The sequence below is a fragment of the Brachycentrus maculatus genome, unplaced genomic scaffold, assembly GCF_059751285.1.
Source record: "Brachycentrus maculatus isolate JH-2025_06_01 unplaced genomic scaffold, ASM5975128v1 h1tg000503l, whole genome shotgun sequence".
Classification (NCBI taxonomy): domain Eukaryota; kingdom Metazoa; phylum Arthropoda; class Insecta; order Trichoptera; family Brachycentridae; genus Brachycentrus; species Brachycentrus maculatus.
Genome location: NW_028281249.1, coordinates 713,396 through 735,789, shown reverse-complemented (window position 1 = coordinate 735,789; position 22,394 = coordinate 713,396). Strand labels below are relative to the sequence as shown.

Here is a 22,394-nt window from a genome sequence, read left to right as displayed (position 1 = left end):
CCTAACCTAGCCTAGACTGACGCTAAAAAGACCTAACCTCCTCGTTGCGTAATGTTACCTTGATCAGACCTGAGCGGTCCTTATTTCGACAGCTGTTCACCGCAGAATCTCACGACCTGTGAAAAAATGGCCTCATCCGAAAAAAATATTGTCTCAATTTCAAAAGATAAATAATTTTGAGTGATGACATATTTTCTTTTGATGGACGGTACAGTAAAAACAAAACAAACAAGTGATTGTGTTATATTTTTAAAAAGATACATAAAATCCCAGCCCATTATATGTGTAGTATTAAAGCGTGCACTTTGATTGAAAGAAAGCTTAACAATTCCAAAACATCATTTTAAAATATTTGATTCTGTCGCTGATTTTTGTGCAGTTACATAAGCAGAGGCTATTCTGTCAAATAAATGAGAAAAAAGCTTACGTATAGAAACATTGTAATCAAAATTGAGCTTCCACATCAAGTCATTTAACATCTTAATGAAAATATGTAAAGAATTTCAGTAATATTGGCGCAATATTTTCTTCAAAAATAAATACCGAACCGAAATTTTCGATTACAATTAGATTGTTCAAACAAAAATGTTCTATTTTAATATAAAATATATCATGTAATTTTAAGAAATATTTCAGTAATATTCCAAGATCGTAATAGATATCTTTTTCAATTGAAAACAAAGATTTCTACAAATAAAATAAAAATGTATCGGTGATACGACCGATCGTAAGGAGCAAAAGGGTTCCTTTTAGCAGCAAAAAGAGACACGTGGTTCTGAGTCATGTCGGGTTTTACACAATCTTAGCTCAGACGAAAACTATTATTGTATTGAACCATGTTGGGTTTTACACGATCTTAGCTCAGACCAAAACTATTATTTTGTCGAGTCATGTTGGGTTTTACACAATCTTAGCTCCGACCAAAACTATTACTTTGTCGAGTCATGTTGGGTTTTACACGATCTTAGCTCAGGAACATGACGTTTTGTGGCGAGTTTCAGAGGCAGACGTCCGGAATTGAGGGGCTTTCTTCCACCAAGGTCTCCGTCCCAAGCTCATGAAGTTACTCACATTGCATCCATTGGTCCGGATGGCAGCGGGGAGGGTGGAGGACTTGAGAGAGTATCCGGGGCGGGGGGCAGCGAGAACCACTAACCAACCACAACACACAAACGGTCAAAACAACAAACAAAACATAAAACCAAATCAAAATATATAAAACTAACAAAACCAAACGGCCTGACTATCAACAAGTGTTTACACGAAGCAAAATATCTACGCCGACAGCACTATTTCCAGGGTCATATAAAATAAATATCAGACTGAAAAATCACTAATATTTATTTTGACCCACTTTTTTCAGCGCTTTTGTCATTCTGTACGTCTTTTTCGACATGTGCCTTTATGAAGATGCTCTCTTGGGTAAAAAAGCACTTGGCCCATTTTTTTAAAATATATTTTTTAATAGCTATCAAGTGTGGATTGAGAAAATGTAGCAAGAAATCATAAAATATATAATCTCTTGAAAAGTTTCGGAGCTACGTATCTGAATTGATTTTATGTGTGTCCCAAAGGTGATAATTTTTGTTGTGAAACAGTTGATTGTCGAAAATAATCATAAATAAATAAAATGTATTTTAACGAAAATTACTATTTTAAGTGTGATGTGTGAATTTGAGAAGTTTAGCGTAAAAATAAAAGATAAAAAACAGAAAATATTCTAGGGATTTTTCAGTATGCATTTTGTACTACGGATTCACGGAACAAAAATTTAAACTATGATTATTTTAAATCTTATTAAAGTAAAATCTTGGCGATGGAAGAAACAGTTTTCGTTGTATTTCTTTTGTTTGTTTATGAATTTAATTTCAAAAGAATGTACTTTTTTTGGAATCTGAGCCCACCATCTACCCGCAGCAGTTATAGAGTCCTGAGGGACTCTCTGTCAGCTGCTCAAAAGAATGTACTATAATATATGCAGATAAGTGAGTCGAAAGCAGAGGGGCATTTCAAAAATGTAATAGGAGTGACATCTATACGGCATTATTGAAAGCTAAGTATTTTTTCCTCGTATAGAGTCCTGAGGGACTCTCTGTCAGCTGCTCAAAAGAATGTACTATAATATATGCAGATAAGTGAGTCGAAAGCAGAGGGGCATTTCAAAAATGTAATAGGAGTGACATCTATACGGCATTATTGAAAGCTAAGTATTTTTTCCTCGTAGTGGTATGAATTGCTATTGTCTTATTTTTAAAATATAAGGGCAAAATATTGGATACTTTAATTCACTGTAAATTTTATAACCGTCTTATTGAACATCTTTTTTAATTGCTGTAATTTTTCTATATATGTTTTTGTTTCTTAAATTTCTGATGATTTTTTTATAAAATGGTCCCTCTTATTTGGAATTTCATACAGGTACACAAAATCAACAATATTTTTGTGAAATATTTACCGATTTTAGTATTTTCTTCTGGTATTGGCGGAGAACATCTACCTCAAACTACCCGAATAAAACAGCATTTAGCAATAAACGATAAGTATAAGGTTTAACCGTTTTAATGCTACGATTTTTCTTATATTTTATGCTAAAATTGCTTAAGACTTTTTATGCTCCTTTTTATCAAGGGTGTACAAAATCAACAATATTTTTCTCAAATCTTGACCGATTTTAGTATTTCTATCTGGTATTGGTGGAGAACCTATCAAACTACTCGAATAAAACAGCATTTTGCAATAAAAATGCTTGCAATTATATTTAAAAATTAATGCAATTTGAGGAAAAAAAACATTGACAAGAATGTGTCAAGGTCGTGTGATATTGGCTCATCCTCTGAGTTTTCACTATGGATGTGCCGTCTTCTGATTGGAAAATATTCTAATTTCATCGTCATTATCTACATTTTGAGTATAACAAACATTTTCGTGCGATGTTTGACCATTGCTATCAACATCATTATTGGACGAATTCGACATTATACGGACAAAAAAACAGGTCCTTAAAAAAACCTATTTCTCTTTTACTAAAAATTACTTAAATTTGTAAATATTTTTGACGAATTAGAACTTTAGAAATGCACATGCTACGATACAACCTCCCAGCTCGACAATATACTGGCGTCATCGTCGATATATCGACAGGCCGCGCTTTTGGCAAAGTCAGTATATCAATACCAGAGTCGATATATCGATTCTCAGCACTCTAACGGTTAAAATTCTCTCTTTTAAATTATGTAGCTCATTTTGCTATTGTGGTATACGAAAAAAGAAACAATGTATTCTGTTAATTTTAATAAAAACTTTGATAAAAACGTTTCCTGTATTTTATTCAAACTGCTGTCCATACTAACAACAAGGAGATTTTGTGATAAAAATTTTAGAAAATACTATGAATAAAAAATGAGGAAAAAATACCAAATTTTTAAAATAGATGTCATTTCTACATTTTTTTTTAAAGAAACCTCTCCGTATTTGTATATACATAACATTATTATTATTATCCGAGAAAGCCAAAATTTATTCTACAAAACCAATCGGAAACTTGAGTTACGTTCACTACTTTAAAAATTAAAAATATATTATAACATTGTTATTTTTTATATACTTAGTATAAACATACATAACAGTATATTTAAATTGAAAATGTGGTACATGAAAACATATCGCTCACTCCTTTCAAGAACGTCATAAATCAAAAATCGACAATATTTAGTTGTGCATGTTTTCGGAATGCCCAGAAAATGTACTATATCCCAGCAAAAGAGGCATATTTTTAACTTAATATTTACCCGCTACAGGGAAGAAAGTGTTGTTTTTGCATTTTGAAGAAAATGTATAGTATAGTTATTTTTTTAAATGTACTAAATATTTTTCAAATGGAGAAAAAACCTTCAGGTTTTACCTAAAAAGATCTGTTGCACAGTAAAAAGTTTAATAAGTGGCTTGATATTTATTTTTAATACAATGTGTTATATTTTTAAACTTTAAAAACGTTCTCCTGAAAAATCAAGTTTTTTTATTTATGACGTTCTTGAAAGGAGTGAGCGATATGTTTTATGCATTTAATTTGATATAAGAAACAAAAATGGACAAATAATAAAAAATAAACATAAATAAACTAAAATATGAAATGAAAAAAGTAAAAAAATAAATAAAAATACAAATAGATTGGTAATGAATAAAGAAAGATAAGAGCAAATAAATACATAATTGTGATACAAATTAAATCTAGAGACACTACAGATGATCACAAAAAACAAAAGCGCAACACTAAAGAAGCTTTAAAATGTACATAATTATTTGAATGTAAAAAGGTTCAATAAAAGCAAGACAGTTCAAATCGATGTTTAAATACTAAAAATACACAAACATTGCAAGAAATAGTCTTTTAAATTGGATGTTTATTATGATTGTGGAACAATTTCTGTTTTAAATTGGACTTTCATGACGGTGTATCAACTTCTTGCTTTTAAATTTGATATTCATTCTGAATGTGTTTCAACTTTTTGCTTTTAAATTTGATATTCATTCTGAATGTGTTTCAACTTTTTGCTTTTAAATTTGATATTCATTCTGAATGTGTTTCATCTTTTTGCTTTTAAATTTGATATTCATTCTGAATGTGTCTTTTAAATTGAATATTCACAATTGTGCGTCAACTTCTTGCTTTATTTTTCATTTAAATTTCACTTTGTAAATACCACTTTTTCTTAAAATCCGTTGTGACACGTGTCTCAATGAATTCCGCATCATTTTCAAACACTGTATTAGAAAATGATGCAGAATACATGGAAACACATGTCACAATAGATTTTAAGAAATAGTGGTATTTACAAAGTGAAATTTAAATTATAAATATTAATACAAAGTGACCGCGGAGTCAATTAATGAAATTAATGCTTTTAAATTGGATATTCATGATTGTGTATCAACTTCTTGCTTTTAAGATGGATATTAATGATTGTGAATATATTTCTTGCTTTTAAATTGGATATTCATGATTGTGTATCAATTTCTTGCTTTTAAATTGGATATTCATGATTGTGTATCAAATTCTTCCTTACAAATTGAATATTCATTACGATCACGTATCAACTTCTTGCTTTTAATGTAAATAAAAATATAAACAGTTGAACTTCCATATAACCTCCTAACAATTAATATTTTCATAGAACTTATATAATATATTTTATGGATTTTCTCTTCTGTATAACAGACACTAATTTCTCCTATAATACCGATTAAAATTTTTTTTTTTTTTTTTTTTTTTTTTATTTATTTCTTAAGTTAGCTTATATTAAAACTAATATAAACTATTATATACATTTACATCATCTTTATATATTTACATTTCCTTACAGTAACTTAGACATTTATTTTTAAATTCTTTCAGACACTTTTCATTCTTCATACATTCAGGCATCTCATCATACATTTTTAAACCCTTATACATCAAGCAATTTTGCGACTCAGCTCTTTTCAATAATGGTAGTCTTATTTTATCCTTTTGTCTAGTAGCATATTCATATTAATTTAGCATATTAATTTGGCCTGACAATAAAATATTTAGTATTCAATATGACAGTACGGCTGTCCGAACTGAAAACACAGTAAAGGACATTTTTTTTGTAGCACATTTTTTTTGGATTTTTTGACTATGTAGATTCTACTAAGTCCAAAAATGCAAAAAAAAATCTACTACAAAAAAATGTCCCTTACTATGTTTTAAGTTTGGACAGCCGAGTAGTAGCTGATCAATTATTTTTACCTAATGATAACTATGATGACCTAGTGATCGCTCGGCTACCGTTCTGGAGGTCCCGGGTTCGATTCCCAGGGGGGGTCAAATAAATATAAGTGATTTTTCACTGTAATGTTTATTCAATATTACCCTGGACTGGTACCTGAAGCGGAGGGCTGATCACCTTTCGTTCGCGTGTAAACGATCAAGATAACACTGTGTTCATATGAAGCAGTGCCCTATGCACCATTGGGGTGCGGATGAGGGTTTTATTATCTTATTATTTTAGTGATAACTTTGTACCGGCAAACCGCTGTTGTGTGTCATTAATTAAGAACATTCTAGATTCCAGATGTGTAATAGTATAACACTACTAATGTTAATTGTCAGCGTTAAGTTTACTTCAATAATTGAAATCAATCAAATTGAAGAATTTTCACAAAAACCATAAAATAATTAAGTAAACAACGCGATAAATTATCTTATGAAAATGCTATTAATAGTTTAATAATAGGATGGGCAGAGCCGTGCTTTCTATATAGGCAGAAAAGCAGTTTGTACCCTGGATTACTCGCGTTCCATATATAAAAACACGACTAAAGCCTACTATAAATAAATGTAAATAAAACCCTTATCCGCACCCCAATGGTGCATAGGGCACTGCGACATATAACGCAGTGTTCTCTTGATCGTTTACACATGAAGGAAAGGTGATCAGCCCTCCGCTTCGGGAACCAGTTCAGGGTAATATTGAATAAATATTACAGTGAAAAATCACAAATATTTATTTGAACCCCCCTGGGAATCGAACCCGGGACCTCCAGAATGGTAGCCGAGCGTGCTGACCATTACACTACGGAGGCAGACGGAAAGCCTACTATACCTTATCCTTACCCAACCCTACTGCCTACCAGGATTAAAAACTGTGTGCACGCTACTGGAAATGTGAAGATACGAAATTGACTGTGTCATTCGGCCACTCATCCATTATTACATGATTCATGACACAGTTGTAACTGACAAATACTCACTTCTCATTGTAAAATGTGCCCTCAGCGCGGATAAACTCAGTAAAGACACATTTTTGTAAATCTAAAATTGCCACCATGTGTATGATGAAATAAATAAATAGTATTTTCCAAATGCACATTCTTCTTCTTCTAACCCTTGTCTGCTGCACCTAATGGTGCATAAGGCAAAGCATCGTATTAACAGTGTTATTTCGATCGTTGATAACGTGAAAGCAAGGTGATCAGTCAAGCGCCACAGATACCAGTCCAAGGTAATATGAAATATATACGGCTGAAAAATTACTTATATTTATTATGAACCACCTGGGATTGAATCCGGGATCTCCGGCACGGTAGCCAAGCGCGCTAACCAATACACTACACTACAGGAGGCAGACAAATATATTTGTGTAATTCCTATCGTATATATTCTATAAACAATACTCTGTCCGCCTCCGTGGTGTAATGGTTAGCGTGTTTAGCTACCATTCTGGAGGTCCCGGGTTCGATTCCCAGGGTGGTGATAATAAATATTAGTGATTTTACTTACTAATATTTATTAAATATTACCCTGGACTGGTGCCTGAAGCGCAGGAGTGATCAACTTGCCTTCATGTAAAAGTAATGATCAAGATAACACTGCGTCAACACGATGCAGTGCCCTATGCACCATTGGGTGCAGATAAGGGTTGGAAGAATATTCTATATTATAAATTTTCTCACGCTTTAATTTGCTGGCTTCGTAATATAAAAGTTCAACTGTTTATAAAAAAATTAAATTGTAATACAAAATCAGTTAAATGTCGAATTTTTGTTGAAATTTTGGTAGTTCGTAGGTATATCGATCATATTCCTGCGACCTACAAAATTCATGCAGTCTCTCACCTTAACACAACCTATATACTGACAATGAAATGCCTTCTGCGCTGTATAAATGACGGGAAATGTAAAATTTTGGAAATATGCATCTAAACTCAAGGAGGTTTTGGTCCTAAATCTAGCAGTCAATTAAACAAAAGTACGTCATATATAAGTAAACATGTAATTTTGTTGTGGGACATTCATTTTGAAGGGGCATCGCAACATAGTACATATCTTCATAGATCTTTTACCATAAACTTTTTACACCCATACCTCACTTTACGGCTTAGATACATTCCACGAAACTTGGCCGCAAAGCGAAAAGCCGTATAAGGAGTCAATTATTCTAAAACAAATTCATACAATTTCAATGGGATCGGTTCCAAATTGTTAAATATGTAACATGGTTTTTCATTCAAAATGCATTTTATCTTTTTATTTCATTAAAATAAAAAATACATAAAATAATAACAGACTCCAAAAACCAATAATAATCTACAAACAAAAATTAAACAACTACATGTCACATAAAATATGTGTATTTTTTTTAAATGGCTGTTAATTTGAAAATGTTATATATTCAATAGTAACAGGCTTATTCATGGATATCCCGTACATTTAAAAAAATCTATTTTATAAATAGATCTATGTTAAAAATACTATATTACGAAGCTCCTTAAAATATCGGAGAAATAGCGATAAGTTTGGGAAAATTTTTAACAGAGAGAAGGAACTGAAATTGTCCGTGTCTAGAAGTAATATTAAATGAAAAAATACTGTATCATATTTAGATAACCATGTATTTTAAAGTACTCATGGTACAATTACTAAGATTTTCAATGATTACGAAAAAATTTAGATCACTCAAGTGATCGATTTTCGTCATTGATGGAAAATAAAATTATTTCAGCTGGAAGACAATGTTTCATTATATTTTATCTGGTTTATTTCAGCCACCTTTTTTATACAAGATAATATTTTTTGTTTAATATTATTTCCAGAAAATGAATATGTTTACTATCATAGCCATATCGCTCACTCCTTTCAAGAATGTCATAAATCAAAAATTGACAATTTTCAGTTGTGCATGTTTTCGGAATGCCCAGAAAATGTACTATATCCCAGCAAAAGAGGCATATTTTTAACTTAATATTTACCCGCTACAGGGCAGAAATTGTTGTTTTTGCATTTTGAAGAAAATGTATTGTTTAATTATGTTTTACCATTGGGGTGCGGATAAGGGTTTTATATATATATATATAAAACCCTTATCCGCACCCCAATGGTGCATAGGGCACTGTGTCATATAAATGCAGTGTTATCTTGATCGTTTACACATGAAGGAAAGGTGATCAGCCCTCCGCTTCAGGTACCAGTCCATGGTAATATTGAATAAATATTACAGTGAAAAAATCACTTATATTTATTTTACCCCCCTTGGGAATCGAACCCGGGACCTCCAGAACGGTAGCCGAACGTGCTGACCATTACACTACGGAGGCGGACAAAGTTTTTAAATATACTAAATATTTCTCAAATGGAGAAAAAACTTTCAGGCTTTACCTAAAAAGATCTGTTGCACAGTAATAAGGCTTGATATTTTATATATTTTTATATATATTATATATTTTTTTTAATACATTGTATTATATTAATAAACTTTAAAAACGTTCTCCTGAAAAATCAAGTTTTTTTATTTATGACGTTCTTGAAAGGAGTGAGCGATATGTCAATTGTTAAAACCTTACATCATAAATATGCTATTCGAGATATTCTCCAAGATGATTTAATAATGAATTAAAATATTAAAGGGATATGGCACGTAAAATTACCTACATATTGTATCCATACACTATACTGTGTCTAGAATCAACTGCTGACTCGGATCATAAGTGTTACGTAGGAGTCTCACCCACACTCATGTATCCATCAATCAGGTAAAAATATTACCATAAGATGCATATGATGTACAAGCAAAACACACACGTCTCTATAAAATTATCCATAACCTGACCTAGCAGTTGACTTCGGCTGGAGTTTAGTAGCTTTTTAGCTTTTAACGGATGGACACAATATATTTTTTTAATTAAAATATTTGGCAACCCTGTTTTTAATTTTAACGGACATTTTGTCACATAATGAATATTAAAAATATTTTTTCTGGCAGGTTTCAGTATGTTTCATTCAAGTTTTACTTGGTAAATACCACTATTTCTTAAAATCTATTGTGACAAGTGATTCGATCCATTCTGCATTATTTTTAAACACTGTACGGTGTTTAAAATGATGCGGAATGCGTCAAAACACGTGTCGCATTGGATTTTAAGAAATAGTGGTATTTACCGAGTAAAACTCGAATTAAAAATGGATAGACTTTACCACAAAGTGACGGCTGGATCAATTAATGAAATTTATTTATTTGAATAGAGAAGAAACTTACTTTGTTTTCACAAACAATCCGTAATAATACAATTGCCAGGAATCGAACCTGCATCATCATCAGTTTCCCAGCCAAGCAAGTGAGAGGTGCCCTCATGTATAAGTGAGTTGGAATGTCAGGGTCTGACTGGGTGGATAAGTGTGTTGGAATGTCAGGGTCTGACTGGGTGGACAGGTGTGTTGGAATGTCAGGGTCTGACTCGGTAGATGGGCGGGTTGTCTCACCGTTGTAGCTGGGGATCTGGCCCACGGAGCGGCCGACGCTGCCCCGGTAGCTGCTGGAGCGGTCCATGGTGAGGGAGTAGTCCTCGTCCTCGAAGAGTCGCGGGTGGTCGAGGTTTCGGCTCGGAGAGGCGCCCACGGGCGATTCGTAGCGGAGGCCATACTTCGGCTCCTTGTTGGCAGACGGAGTTCTGGTGACAGACAATCATTCAATCAAAATACTACTAACCTAAGGTTGGCAGATGGAGTTCCGGTGACAGACAATCATTCAATCAAATAACTACTAACCTAAGGTTGGCAGATGGAGTTCCGGTGACAGACAATCATACAATCAAATAACTACTAACCTAAGGTTGGCAGACGGAGTTCTGGTGACATCATTCAATCTAATAACTTCAAACCTCAGAATTAAGGATTTTAACCTTCCCCTCCCGTTAATATGTATTTACTACAACTCGACTTTTAAAATGAGAATATCAATATAAAATATAAAATAGATACAGGCTGACAATTTTAGTATTCCTCTGTAATATAATTATGTAATACATGAAAGTATTATTAATATAAAGTAATTCATTTGCAGCGACGGAAATAAATAATATGTGAAAAAATCGAGGATAAAATCACCAATTCACAAATGTTTCTCATGTCATTATACGCGCATGTCGTAACGTGTTTACTACGCCAGTAGTGCGCAGATCGTCTTACGCGGCGGTTGTGTCGCTACGCTGCGATGTATTTTTTCCTCGTTTTCAGATACTTACCAGAGCTAAAATTACAAAATTGTTACATCTCAACTTCAACTACGGTCAATAAAAGCAACATTTGAGGAATATTCATATTTTTCCCGTTTTTCAACCACATTTTCATATGGTGTACAAAATACATATCACCGGTGCACGCTGAAGTCTTTAACACCGTAAGGGAACAGTTAAATATTGAAATAGTATGTCTGGTCTGTACTTCTGGCAGAGAATGTTGTAGTAGTATGTCTGGTCTGTACTATGGCTCGGAGACTCTGAAAGTTCACACTATAAACCGGTTGGAAGCATTCGAGATGTGCTTGTAGAGAAGAATGTTTCGCGTACCATGGACAGATCTAGTCAGCAACTCGGAGGTTTTGAGGAGAGCCAATTGCAGTAGACAACTGCTAAAGGACGATAAGATCAATCTCATATCTGGGACACATTCTGGGGAGAGAGAAGTACAGTTTACTTCAAACGATACTGATGGGAAAAATTTTGGGGCAGCGTAGCCCTGGTAGAAGGAAAACATCTTGGCTGCAAAACATAACACATTGGACCGGGATGAGACGTGTAGGGGAACTGTTCTGAATGCCTTATTATTTAAATATTTATAAAGTTATTAACCTTTCACGTACTGATCATCCAAAATTTACACGCGATCTGAAGCAGAGTACTAAAAACCCTAGTTTATATTTGTATGGAAGTTGTATTACGCAACTCGTAACTCAGAGCCACAGAGTCGCAGATCCCACGTCTTTTCCAGCGCGCAGCCGGGCATCGACTAAGCGAGAGGCCGGAAATCAGATCAAACAAAAGCGGAGTAATCTAATTGTCTCGCTCTATCCTTGTGGTAATGCCACATTTATTTAAGTGAAAGAAATAACATGTCGCTAGCAGACAAAATATTTAATGACTGATATAAGTAGATTTGGAAATAAAATAACTCAATATGTTGTCATATTACACCATTTCAACATTAAAAATGTTGCTTTAATGTTACAAGATTTTTTTGACCAACCTGCTGGCATTCCTGGGATCAAGGTTGGCTCTCTTCCACAGCTTGACTTTTTCGCGGTCCTTGACATTCTTCAGGAAGACCTTGGCGATTCCCGACTCTATCTTGGAAAGTTCCTGTTCTTCCTTCTTCAATTGAGGGTCAGTTACTTCTACAAAAAAATTTAAGGTGTGGTTCAGAAGGAGAAATCTATATGCTTACAAGGTTCTCAATAGATGGCAGTTCCAACTGAGATACAAAACTGTTGTTGGGCGGTTTTTCCATCAACCCCGACCCTAATTAGTACTAATTAGGGTCGTAATTAAGTCGTAATTAGTACTAATTAGGGTCGTATACTAATAACAAGTTACCGCAAACCCAATTTCAATGTGTACAATGTTTTTTGGCATCTCTCGCACCACCAAAAGTAAGCAAATAGATTGTCTATAAGCGTCTCCCGCTTTCTACCAACAGTATGTAAAAGACACTTTTAAGCATTTCCCGCAAAAAATGTGTTATTATAAACACAACTAGTTTAAAAAACTACGGATGTTCTCGTAGAGGGATGAAAATACTAAACAAAATAATTAAACTCTTTGTATTTTCATCTATTGCTAAGAACATAGGTAGTTTTCAAAATTCGAAGCGTTTACATTGTAAACTCAAAAGTGGTCTTATACAAGTGTTTTATTTTTATATTTGAGACATCACGTTATTCCACAAAGTTAATTTGTTGGGTAATATATCCAAAATTAAACAAGGTTATTTGGATTGAATTCTACATTTCGCTCACTCCTTTCAAGAACGTCATAAATCAAAAAACTTGATTTCTCAGGAGAACGTTTTTAAAGTTTAAAAATATAATACAATGTATTAAAAATGAATATCAAGACACTTATTGAACTTTTTACTATGTAACAGATCTTTTAAGGTGAAACCTGAAGGTTTTTTCTCCATTTGAAGAATATTTTGTATGTTTAAAAAATAATTAAACAACACCTTTTCTTCAAAATGCAAAAATAAACTTTCTTACCTATAGCGGGTAAATATTAAGTTAAAAAAATATGCCGCTTTTGCTGGGATAAAGTACATTTTCTGGGCATTCCGAAAACATGCACAACTGAAAATTGTTGATTTTTGATTTATGACGTTCTTGAAAGGAGTGAGCGATTTATTTACATACATATGATAATATGTGAAGCGTTTCATCTTATTACAATTAAGTGTTTTGATAATGTCTTAATAAGACGAAACACATCACATATTATCACATATATGTAAAAAAAATTAGAATTCAATCCAAAAACCTTGTTTCATTTTGTATATATTACCCAATAATTTAAAATTGAGTTCTACCAACTATCTGCAGTTACAATAAATACATAATTCTTCTCCGTCTTATTCCTCATTGCTGAGGGTTGTGACCCTTGAGAAGCAATGACTCTTCTCCGGTTATCTCTTGACTGCGCTGCACGTAGCGCTCCAACCACTGAGGTGCCTGCTGCTGCCTTAATTTGATCGTAGGTCCATCGTGTGGGGATCTTCCTCTCCTTCTCTTTCCCTTCAGGCTACCGATCACAACTAGTCGTTCCAGGCTATCCTCATTGCCACGCACAACGTGTCCAAAGAACTGGAGAATCCGTCGGGTACAGATATTGGCCAGAGTCAAGACATCCAAGCGTAGTTATACATAAATATAATAATATAATAATAATAAAACCCTTATCCGCACCCCAATGGTGCATAGGGCACTGCGTCATATAAACGCAGTGTTATCTTGATCGTTTACACATGAAGGAAAGGTGATCAGCCCTCCGCTTCAGGTACCAGTCCAGGGTAATATTGAATAAATATGACAGTGAAAAAATCACTTATATTTATTTGACCCCCCTTGGGAATCGAACCAGGGACCTCCAGAACGGTAGCCGAGCGTGCTGACCATTACACTACGGAGGCGGATACATAAATACATACAGTTAATGCAAAATCAATGAATATGTAATACAATAATGACCTGCTTTTCCGTTGACCTTTCCATCAACATCACAGTTTTCTTCATCAGAGATAGGAACTCCCTTGTAAGAATCTGACCAGCGTCGCCGACGTTCTACGAAGAAAAAAACAAGTATTTAATACAACCATGAAAAATAAGTGAAAGACACTTGCACGTTAGAAGCGAAAGATTTTAGGTTCTAGAAACAGTTGACTTTGTGCATTCCTCTCTTTGCATTTCGGCTTTCCAAACTTAAAACACAGTAAGGGACTTTTTTTTTAAGTACGTCTTTTTTGCATTTTTGGACTAAGTAGAATCTACTTAGTCCAAAAATGCAAAAAAACGTACTACAAAAAAAATGTCCCTTACTGTGTTTTGAGTTTATACAGCCGATTTGTTGATGTATTATTTCAGGATTAGAAAAGAGTAAGAAAATCTAAATTAATCAAATGAAAAATTTATTTTATTCATTAATTTCCATTAATTCAAACTGTAAGAATGAAATTAATGGTTTACGATAAAGCATGATGACGATGTATGTCCGCCTCCGCGGTATAAAGGTTAGCGTGTTTAGCTACTGTGCTGGAGGTCTCCGGGTTCGATTCTCACGGTGGGGTGTAAAATAACTAATATTTATTTTCACCCCCTCTATGGGTATCGAACCCTGGACCTCCAGCACGGTAGCTAAACACGCTAACCATTACACCACGGAGGTGGACTTAAGAGCAAATGCCGCAGTTTTAAATTCGCCTTTGTCAACATTTTTTTCATCTTTTCTGATTAACGGGGAAATCAATTAATTATATGGGATTTTTTGGACCATCCATTCCAAAAAATTTACTTCAATAATTATGCATGAATTTAGACTGGAAGACTGTGTTTGTTACCTGGATCAGTGTATGGGTAGGGTGGCGCCGGGAAATCATCCCTTTCTATCTTTGGCTTGTATCCCGGAGGGGGCTTGCTGGCCGCGGGGTAGTGGGCCAGCTCTATTGGCTCCTGAAACGTGACAACATAGTGAGAAACACTCTAGACTGCCGGCAAGATAAAACTAAATGAGTCTTTAAAAAAGGCCCCAAGAAACATGAGCAAAATAGTAAAAGTTGACGATGTTGTAATTATCTCTACTCTTACGGTGCTAAAAACTTCAGCGTGCACCGGTGATATGTATTTTGTACACCATGTGAAAATGTGGTTTAAAAACGGTAAAAATGTGAATATTTTTAAATGTTGTTTTTATTGACCATAGTTGAAGATGAAATGTAACAATTTTGTAATCCTAACATGCCAACTCTGGTATCTGAAAATGAGAAAAAAAATACATCGCAAGTAACCGCAATTTTTGTCTGCCTCCGTAGTGTAATGGTCAGTACGCTCGGCTACCGTTCTGGAGGTCCCGGGTTCGATTCCCAAGGGGGGTAAAATAAATACAAGTGATTTTTTTTCACTGTAATATTTATTCAATATTACCCTGGACTGGTACCTGAAGCGGAGGGCTGATCACCTTTCCTTCATGTGTAAACGATCAAGATAACACTGCGTTTATATGATGCAGTGCCCTATGCACCATTGGGTGCGGATAAGGGTTTTATTATATTATTAACCGCAATGGCTAGCGTAGCGACACGACTAATACGTATATGTACATAATTATATAAGTCCATATCTATTATATTTTATATTGATATTCTCATTTGAAAAGTTGAGTTGTAGTAAATATAATATATCACCGGGAGGGGAAGGTAATGCTGATGCTCATTTTATTGAATGCAACTCGAGCCGCTTCAGTTCTGCATTTCACTTCAGTATCTGGGTCGAGAGTCTGTGTCACCATGCTGCCAAGCAATGGCGTGCCTGGGGTTTAGCAGTAAGGCAAGCCCTTATTTTTCACTTTCGTGAATACATGACGAACCTATAATTTCTTCACTTCTTACCATTCCCAGTACAGTAAGCCCCCAAAAAAACATTACAAAGATAAACAATGTATTGTAATCTTAAAAGCTAGATGATTCCAGTACTACGAACAATAATTTAAACGATAATTTAAAAACAATCATGCACTAATTATGTATTTTAAATCATTTGATGCAGATTTGGTAATTTTGATTCGGAGTTGTTAGGCAAGCCAGGCTTATGGGCTTCTATGGAAGTACTGCCATTGCTGCCAAGGTATCTAAATTTGAATACCTTTTTAATGTTAGTGCCCTTTAACTGAAGGCATGATCCGGAGTTATCCAGCCGCCCAAATGTCATCCATTTAGTTTTGTTGGCAAAGATTATCGATAAATATGGATAACCCTATTTCGCAACATTTGCGACTGGACCGGTATAAGAAGAGTGGAAGAGTTGTTCCGGAAGCAGGACCAAGAAGCCTTTGCCAAAGTGATCGCCAATATTTGGGGACCAGACAAGATGCATGAAGAAGAAATGAATGAGTAGGAGTGCGGTGTTACCTCATTGTTCATGGCAGGAGACTTGGCTCGAGGAGTCTCGCTGCGGATGGAGTCCACCAGGACCCGCATTCCGGGGCGGTGCGAGCTCTTGGAGCTGCTCCGGGAGTACAGGGTGCCCCCGCGTGAAGAGTTGGAAGCTGAGGAGGCAAAAAAAATATCTTAGGTGGCAACCTATTGTTAATTGTGATGGCAAAGACTATTTGTTAGATGTTAATTACCTAAGTTTGTGTAGATTTAAAATTTTGCTTAGATTATTTATTGAAGGGACAGATTTAAGCTCTTTTTTGTTGTAGTACATGCTAGCTAACTTTTTACTTTTTCATCTTTTTTATGTTTTTAAGTTCTTAATTTTATTTTTTTTAAAATAATAAGAAATTTTGTTTTCTGATAGTCAAGTATTTTTTGTATTGTATATTAACACTTATTCTAGTTCTACTTATAATACCTATACCCTTATACCCTTTACTATGACTGGAAATTTACATCTCACCAATAGATGTCTCTAGTGAAGTTCTAGTGATTCAAGAACAAGGTCTCTAAATTGGTTCATATATATAGAACTTCCAAGAATTTGAGTAGTGTGGTTGTCAATAATGGGTAGAATTGGTGAATGTTACACGTGTGTAAAGTGATCACTTAAACCAGCCTATGACGGTCGTCAGCCCAGTAAATGCTTAGACTTCCATATTCTTCTGTATTATTGTTTTTGAAACCTCTACCTATGAACCGAAATATTGTCTTTGTAGACTGTTAAGGTTAGCTCTCCTCGTCTTCAAATTGTAGATTCATCAATCGAATACAACGTCACCTAGGTCATGCCTTCGAATCATGTTACCTTTCTGTAGCATACATGAATTCTTTGGTCTTCCTCTAGATGTCTTTTGAGGAAGATCCATGGCAATTGCCTGCTTCACACTCAGATTCTCTCCGTCCTATGTGTCCATACCATCTCAATCGCCTTTCCTATACCTTACTATTGATGCCTGTTACATGTAGGCTTCCACGAATGCGTGAACTATTGATTTTGTCTCTAAGGGACATTCCTGCTGACCACCTAAGCATTCACATTTCAGCAGTTTCTAGTTGCCTGGAGTAGGTGTTTTACATCGTCCAGCATTCAGGACCATAGAGGAAAGCGGGTCTGACAATTGTTTGGTAGACTAAGCTCGACTCAATCATACCATATTTTTCATTTTATTTGTTGTTTCGGCATTTACTTGACACGTGGTAAGACATGATTAAATTATAAATAAAGACACTTGTTTATTACCACTTGAGTATTATATTTATTTTCTATGGATCTATGAATATATATTTAAACCCTGAGATAGGTTTAAGTATATCGCTCACTCTTTTCAAGAACGTCATAAATCAAAAACCGTAAATTTTCAGTTATGCATGTTTTCGGAATGCCCAGAAAATTTACTATATCCCAGCAAAAAAGGCATATGTTTAACTTAATATTTACCCGCTACAGGGCAGAAAGTGTTGTTTTTGCATTTTGAAGAAAATGTAGTGTTTAATTATTTTTTTAAAAATACTAAATATTTTTCAAATGGAGAAAACACCTTCAGGTTTGCCTAAAAAGGTCGGTTGCACAGTAAGAAGTTCAAAAAGTGGCTTGATATTTATTTTTAAAACATTGTATTATATTTTTAAACTTTAAAAACGTTCTCCTGGAAAATCAAGTTTTTTGATTTATGACGTTCTCGAAAGGAGTGAGCGATATGGTAAACAAAACTTAAACCTTAGTTTATATCATACATGGAAGCATGTGTAGTTTCGTAGTCGTTAAAAGAATAAATATAATATAAGAGTTTCTGCTTAGTAAAAAGCTTCTTTACATCACCAATAGATGTCTCTAGTGAAATTCTAGTGATTCAAGAAAAAGGTTTCTAAATTGGTTCACATATATAGAACTTCCAAGAATTTGAGTAGTGTGGTTGTCAATAATGGGTAGAATTGGTGAATGTTACACGTGTGTAAAGTGATCATGACATCTTATCAAAGATGAAGAAGAAGAATATGGAAACAGGAGAAATATGGAAAGAAAAGTGTGTAAAGTGATCACTTAAATCAGCCTATGGCGGTCGTACCCCCGTCAATGCCCAGGCTTTCATATTCTTCTTCATCTTTGATGATGTCACAAAATAATTTCCGTATTATTCAAACATCTCAATATTGAACTGAAGAGATAGATTGATTGAATAGATAGAAAAATTGATATCTCACAGTGGGGTCGGTGGAAGTGCGGGCTCGTGGGCGGGCGGTCGTAGGGCTCGATGGGGCGCCGCAGGTAGCCCTGCGCGGGCTGCTCCGTCAGGTAGCTGTAGGTCAGGATGCGGTGCGGCGCTCCGTGCCCGTCCAGCGTGGAGGCCCCCCCGTGCTTGCCGGGCCCGCCGTACTCGCGCAGCACCAGCCCCGGGGAGCCCACGCGGCTCCAGTAGCTGCCGTAGTGCTGCGGGACGAATGGGACTTCAGTAACTTTCTACAATTTAACTCTTACCACTCTGTAGACCAGATATTCTGGCCCGTATGATTCTAGTAGGCAGGTCCGTGGGCCACAATGTCTGGCCCGGCGCAGGTATAACTTTAATCACTGATTTCTCTATCACCCAAGTATATTCTACCAAAAAATATTTCAGATAAATACAGTTAATCTTAATTAACATGGTCATACGAATTGCCAGACAGAGTGTCCCAAAATTAGGGAACAAAAATATTAATTTTAATGGTAGAAAAACGTCGCGAATTTTTGATTGATGAGAAAAAATTCATAAGCAGAAAGGGGGAATTTCTAATAATAAATTTAACTTTCTACACTTTAATAAGTAGAAAGGGGGAATTTTCAATGATAATTTCAACTTTCTTCACTTTAATATGCAGAAAGGGGGAATTTTTAATGATAATTTCTACTTTCTTCACTTTAATATGCAAAAAGGGGGAATTTTCAATGATAAATTCTACTTTTTAATAGATTTATATTATCCACTGACACTTCGTGATGGAATTCCATTTTTAATATATTATATGATTTGATATAATAATCTTAATAAAATTATATCAAATCATGGTTATCAACTCCTGCCTTGTTTTATATATAACATAACAATTTGTATAGCCTCCCACCAGTCTGATGATGTCGGTGACGACGAAACCCGGTCGCTGGTCAAATAAAAATAAAGTGGAAAAGCTAAAAATATTGATTTTTATCTAATAATATATTAAATTCTACTTTCTTGACTAATTTTGCAGCTATTTGGATAATGAATATCTCGGTGAAGGAAAGAGATAGAGAGAAATCTGTGATTGTATATGATAGAGGCCAGTTATAAGAACGCTTTGAGCCGTGTTAAGCCAAACAGCCGCAACTTGAGTTACGGCTAGTTGCCTTTACACATTAGAGATAAATTTGATAAAGAGAAATTGTCGAGTATTTTCAGTAAAGGGCATGTTAAGAAGGGCAAACCGTAACCTATTATTTTTTTCTGTTACAGAATTAACACACAAACAGGAAAATGCATTAAAAGTTAATCTTGCTCGAACACAATTCGCTCACTACTTTCAAGGACGTCATAAATCAAAAATCGTCAATTTTCAGTTGTGCATGTTTTCGGAATGCCCAGAAAATGTACTATATCCCAGCAAAAGCGGCATATTTTAAACTTAATATTTACCCGCTACAGGGCGGAAAGTGTTGTTTTTGCATTTTGAAGAAAAGGTATGTTTTAACTATTTTTATAAATATACTAAATATTTTTCAAATGGAGAAAAAACCTTCAGGTTTTACCTAAGAAGGTCTGTTGCACAGTTAAAAGTTCAATAAGTGGCTAGATATTTATTTTTAATACATTGTATTATATTTTTAAACTTTAAAAACGTCCTACTGAAAAATCAAGTTTTTTTATTTATGACGTTCCTGGAAGGAGTGTCCGCCTCCGTAGCGTAATGGTCAGCACGCTCGGCTACCGTACTGGAGGTCCCGGGTTCGATTCCCAGGGGGGGTCAAATAAATATAAGTGATTTTTTCACTCTTATATTTATTCAATATTACCTTGGACTGGTACCGGAAGCGGAGGGCTGATCACCTTTTCTTCAAGTGTTAACGATCGAGATAACACTGCGTTTATATGATGCAGTGCCCTATGCACCATTGGGGTGCGGATAAGGGTTTGAATGAATGAAATGAATGGAAGGAGTGAGCGAATTATACAATTCATACATTTGTTTAATCAGGCCACAAAAATCAGCAATCGATGGTAAAAATTGTCTACTTACAGTTAGCTCTGATCTTCATACATAACAGAGAATATCAAAGTAAGGGAACCTTTGTCGTTCCAGTATGTCTAATATTTTATCTTATTTCATTAATTGATTCGGCAGTCGTTTTGTGGTAAGAATTTATCCATTTTAAATTTAATTTTTACTTAGGAAATACCACTATTTATTCAAATCTATTGTGACACGTGTGTCGATATAAAATATTTTTTAATGATTTAATAATAATAATAATAAAACCCTTATCTGCACCCAAATGGTGCATAGGGCACTGTGTCATATAAACGCAGTGTTATTTTGATCGTTTACACATGAAGGAAAGGTGATCAGCCCTCCGCTTCAGGTACCAGTTCATGGTAATTTTGAATAAATATTACAGTGAAAAAATCACTAATGTTTATTTTATCCCCCTTGGTAATCGAACCCGGGACCTCCAGAACGGTAGCCGAGCGTGCTGACCATTACACTACGGAGGCGGACAAAATTTTCAATGATTTAGCAATCGTAATTTTATATTTTGAAGTTAGCATCAGTTTAATAAATTAAATGTCTTTCAATGCGTACATTTTAAAGATAATTGTATATAATACAAATAGAAATGTATGTTGAAATTATAAAGATGGATTTATTGCAAGAAATATCATAGAAGATACCTTTTTTGTACAAAATGTATTTAAAAATTGAATAGAGAGACTGGGGAATTGAAACAAGGCCCATTTTTCTTCATCTATGTTGAGATGTGAAAATGTAATAAATAAACTCATATATTTTGTATATTAAAAGCAATGTTAACATAGTGGTACGGTAATACACCTCCGCCTTGTCCGTCTCCGTAGTGTAATGGTCAGCACGCTCGGATACAGTACTGGAGGTCCCGAGTTCGATTCCCAGGGGGGGGAGATCAAATAAATATAAGTGATTTTTTCACTCTTATATTTATTGAATATTACCTTGGATTGATACCGGAAACGGAGGGCTGATCGCCATTCCTTCATGTGTTAATGATCAAGATAACACTGCATTTATATGATGCAGTGCCTTATGCACCATTGGGGTGCGGATAAGGGTTTTAATGAATGAATGAAACGGTAATACAACACTCTCTTTATCATTCATCGTTCGCTTTGTGTAATACCAAACCAGCAGTCAAAAAGTAGTGTTTTTCAAAGTGGTATTTATTACACAAAGTGAATGATGAATGACAAGTAGAGTGTTAAACTCTTATATCGTAGTCGTACAGGAGAAAGTGACCAACTAACAAAACGTAAAATGTTCAGGAGGGCCATTTAAGTCACTTTTGCTTGGCAAAAAAATAAACACCAATGCAGTTAGTCATTTTTAACCAGTCAATATATTATACTTCCTAGTTTAAAATCCTTTGGGATTTTTTCAGGGCAATATTAAGCTAGTAAGATATCAAATAGTCAATGATCACGTTTTTGTAAAAAATTCACTTGGTCACTTTCTCCTGTATGACTACGATATTTTGATGTCTCTGAAATGTACAAATAAAAAATAAATAAAAAAATCAAACCTTTCTATTCAAACTACTATAAGGGCTGTAGACGGAGCCATTTAGGCTTGGCGTGCGGGATCTCATCAAAAACTGAAAATGGTTACCAAAAATAAAAACAAAAAAACAAACAAGACAGCAAAAA

The 22,394-nt window shown here is 34.6% G+C and overlaps 1 protein-coding gene across 14 annotated transcripts in view; it reads right to left on the bottom strand.

Moving 5' to 3' along the window:
* Positions 1–22,394, bottom strand: part of Unc-115a (actin binding LIM protein Uncoordinated 115a) — a 211,033-nt gene that overhangs the window by 16,528 nt on the left and 172,111 nt on the right. For 6 of the 14 annotated variants that reach the window (XR_015838729.1, XR_015838728.1, XM_088272509.1 and 3 more), the window contains 8 exons: positions 22,271–22,342; positions 18,691–18,916; positions 16,459–16,595; positions 14,893–15,004; positions 14,027–14,119; positions 12,037–12,184; positions 10,276–10,463; positions 1,072–1,151 (listed from right to left, as the gene is read on the bottom strand). Coding sequence is in view for 12 of the 14 variants with exons in the window: in XM_088272509.1 (XP_088128635.1) it covers positions 1,072–1,151; positions 10,276–10,463; positions 12,037–12,184; positions 14,027–14,119; positions 14,893–15,004; positions 16,459–16,595; positions 18,691–18,916; positions 22,271–22,342 (1,056 nt within the window). In the remaining 2 variants the exon portion in view is untranslated. The remainder of the gene's footprint in view (positions 1–1,071; positions 1,152–10,275; positions 10,464–12,036; positions 12,185–14,026; positions 14,120–14,892; positions 15,005–16,458; positions 16,596–18,690; positions 18,917–22,270; positions 22,343–22,394) is intronic. The other 8 variants (XM_088272510.1, XM_088272504.1, XM_088272513.1 and 5 more) reach the window with 3 other exon arrangements.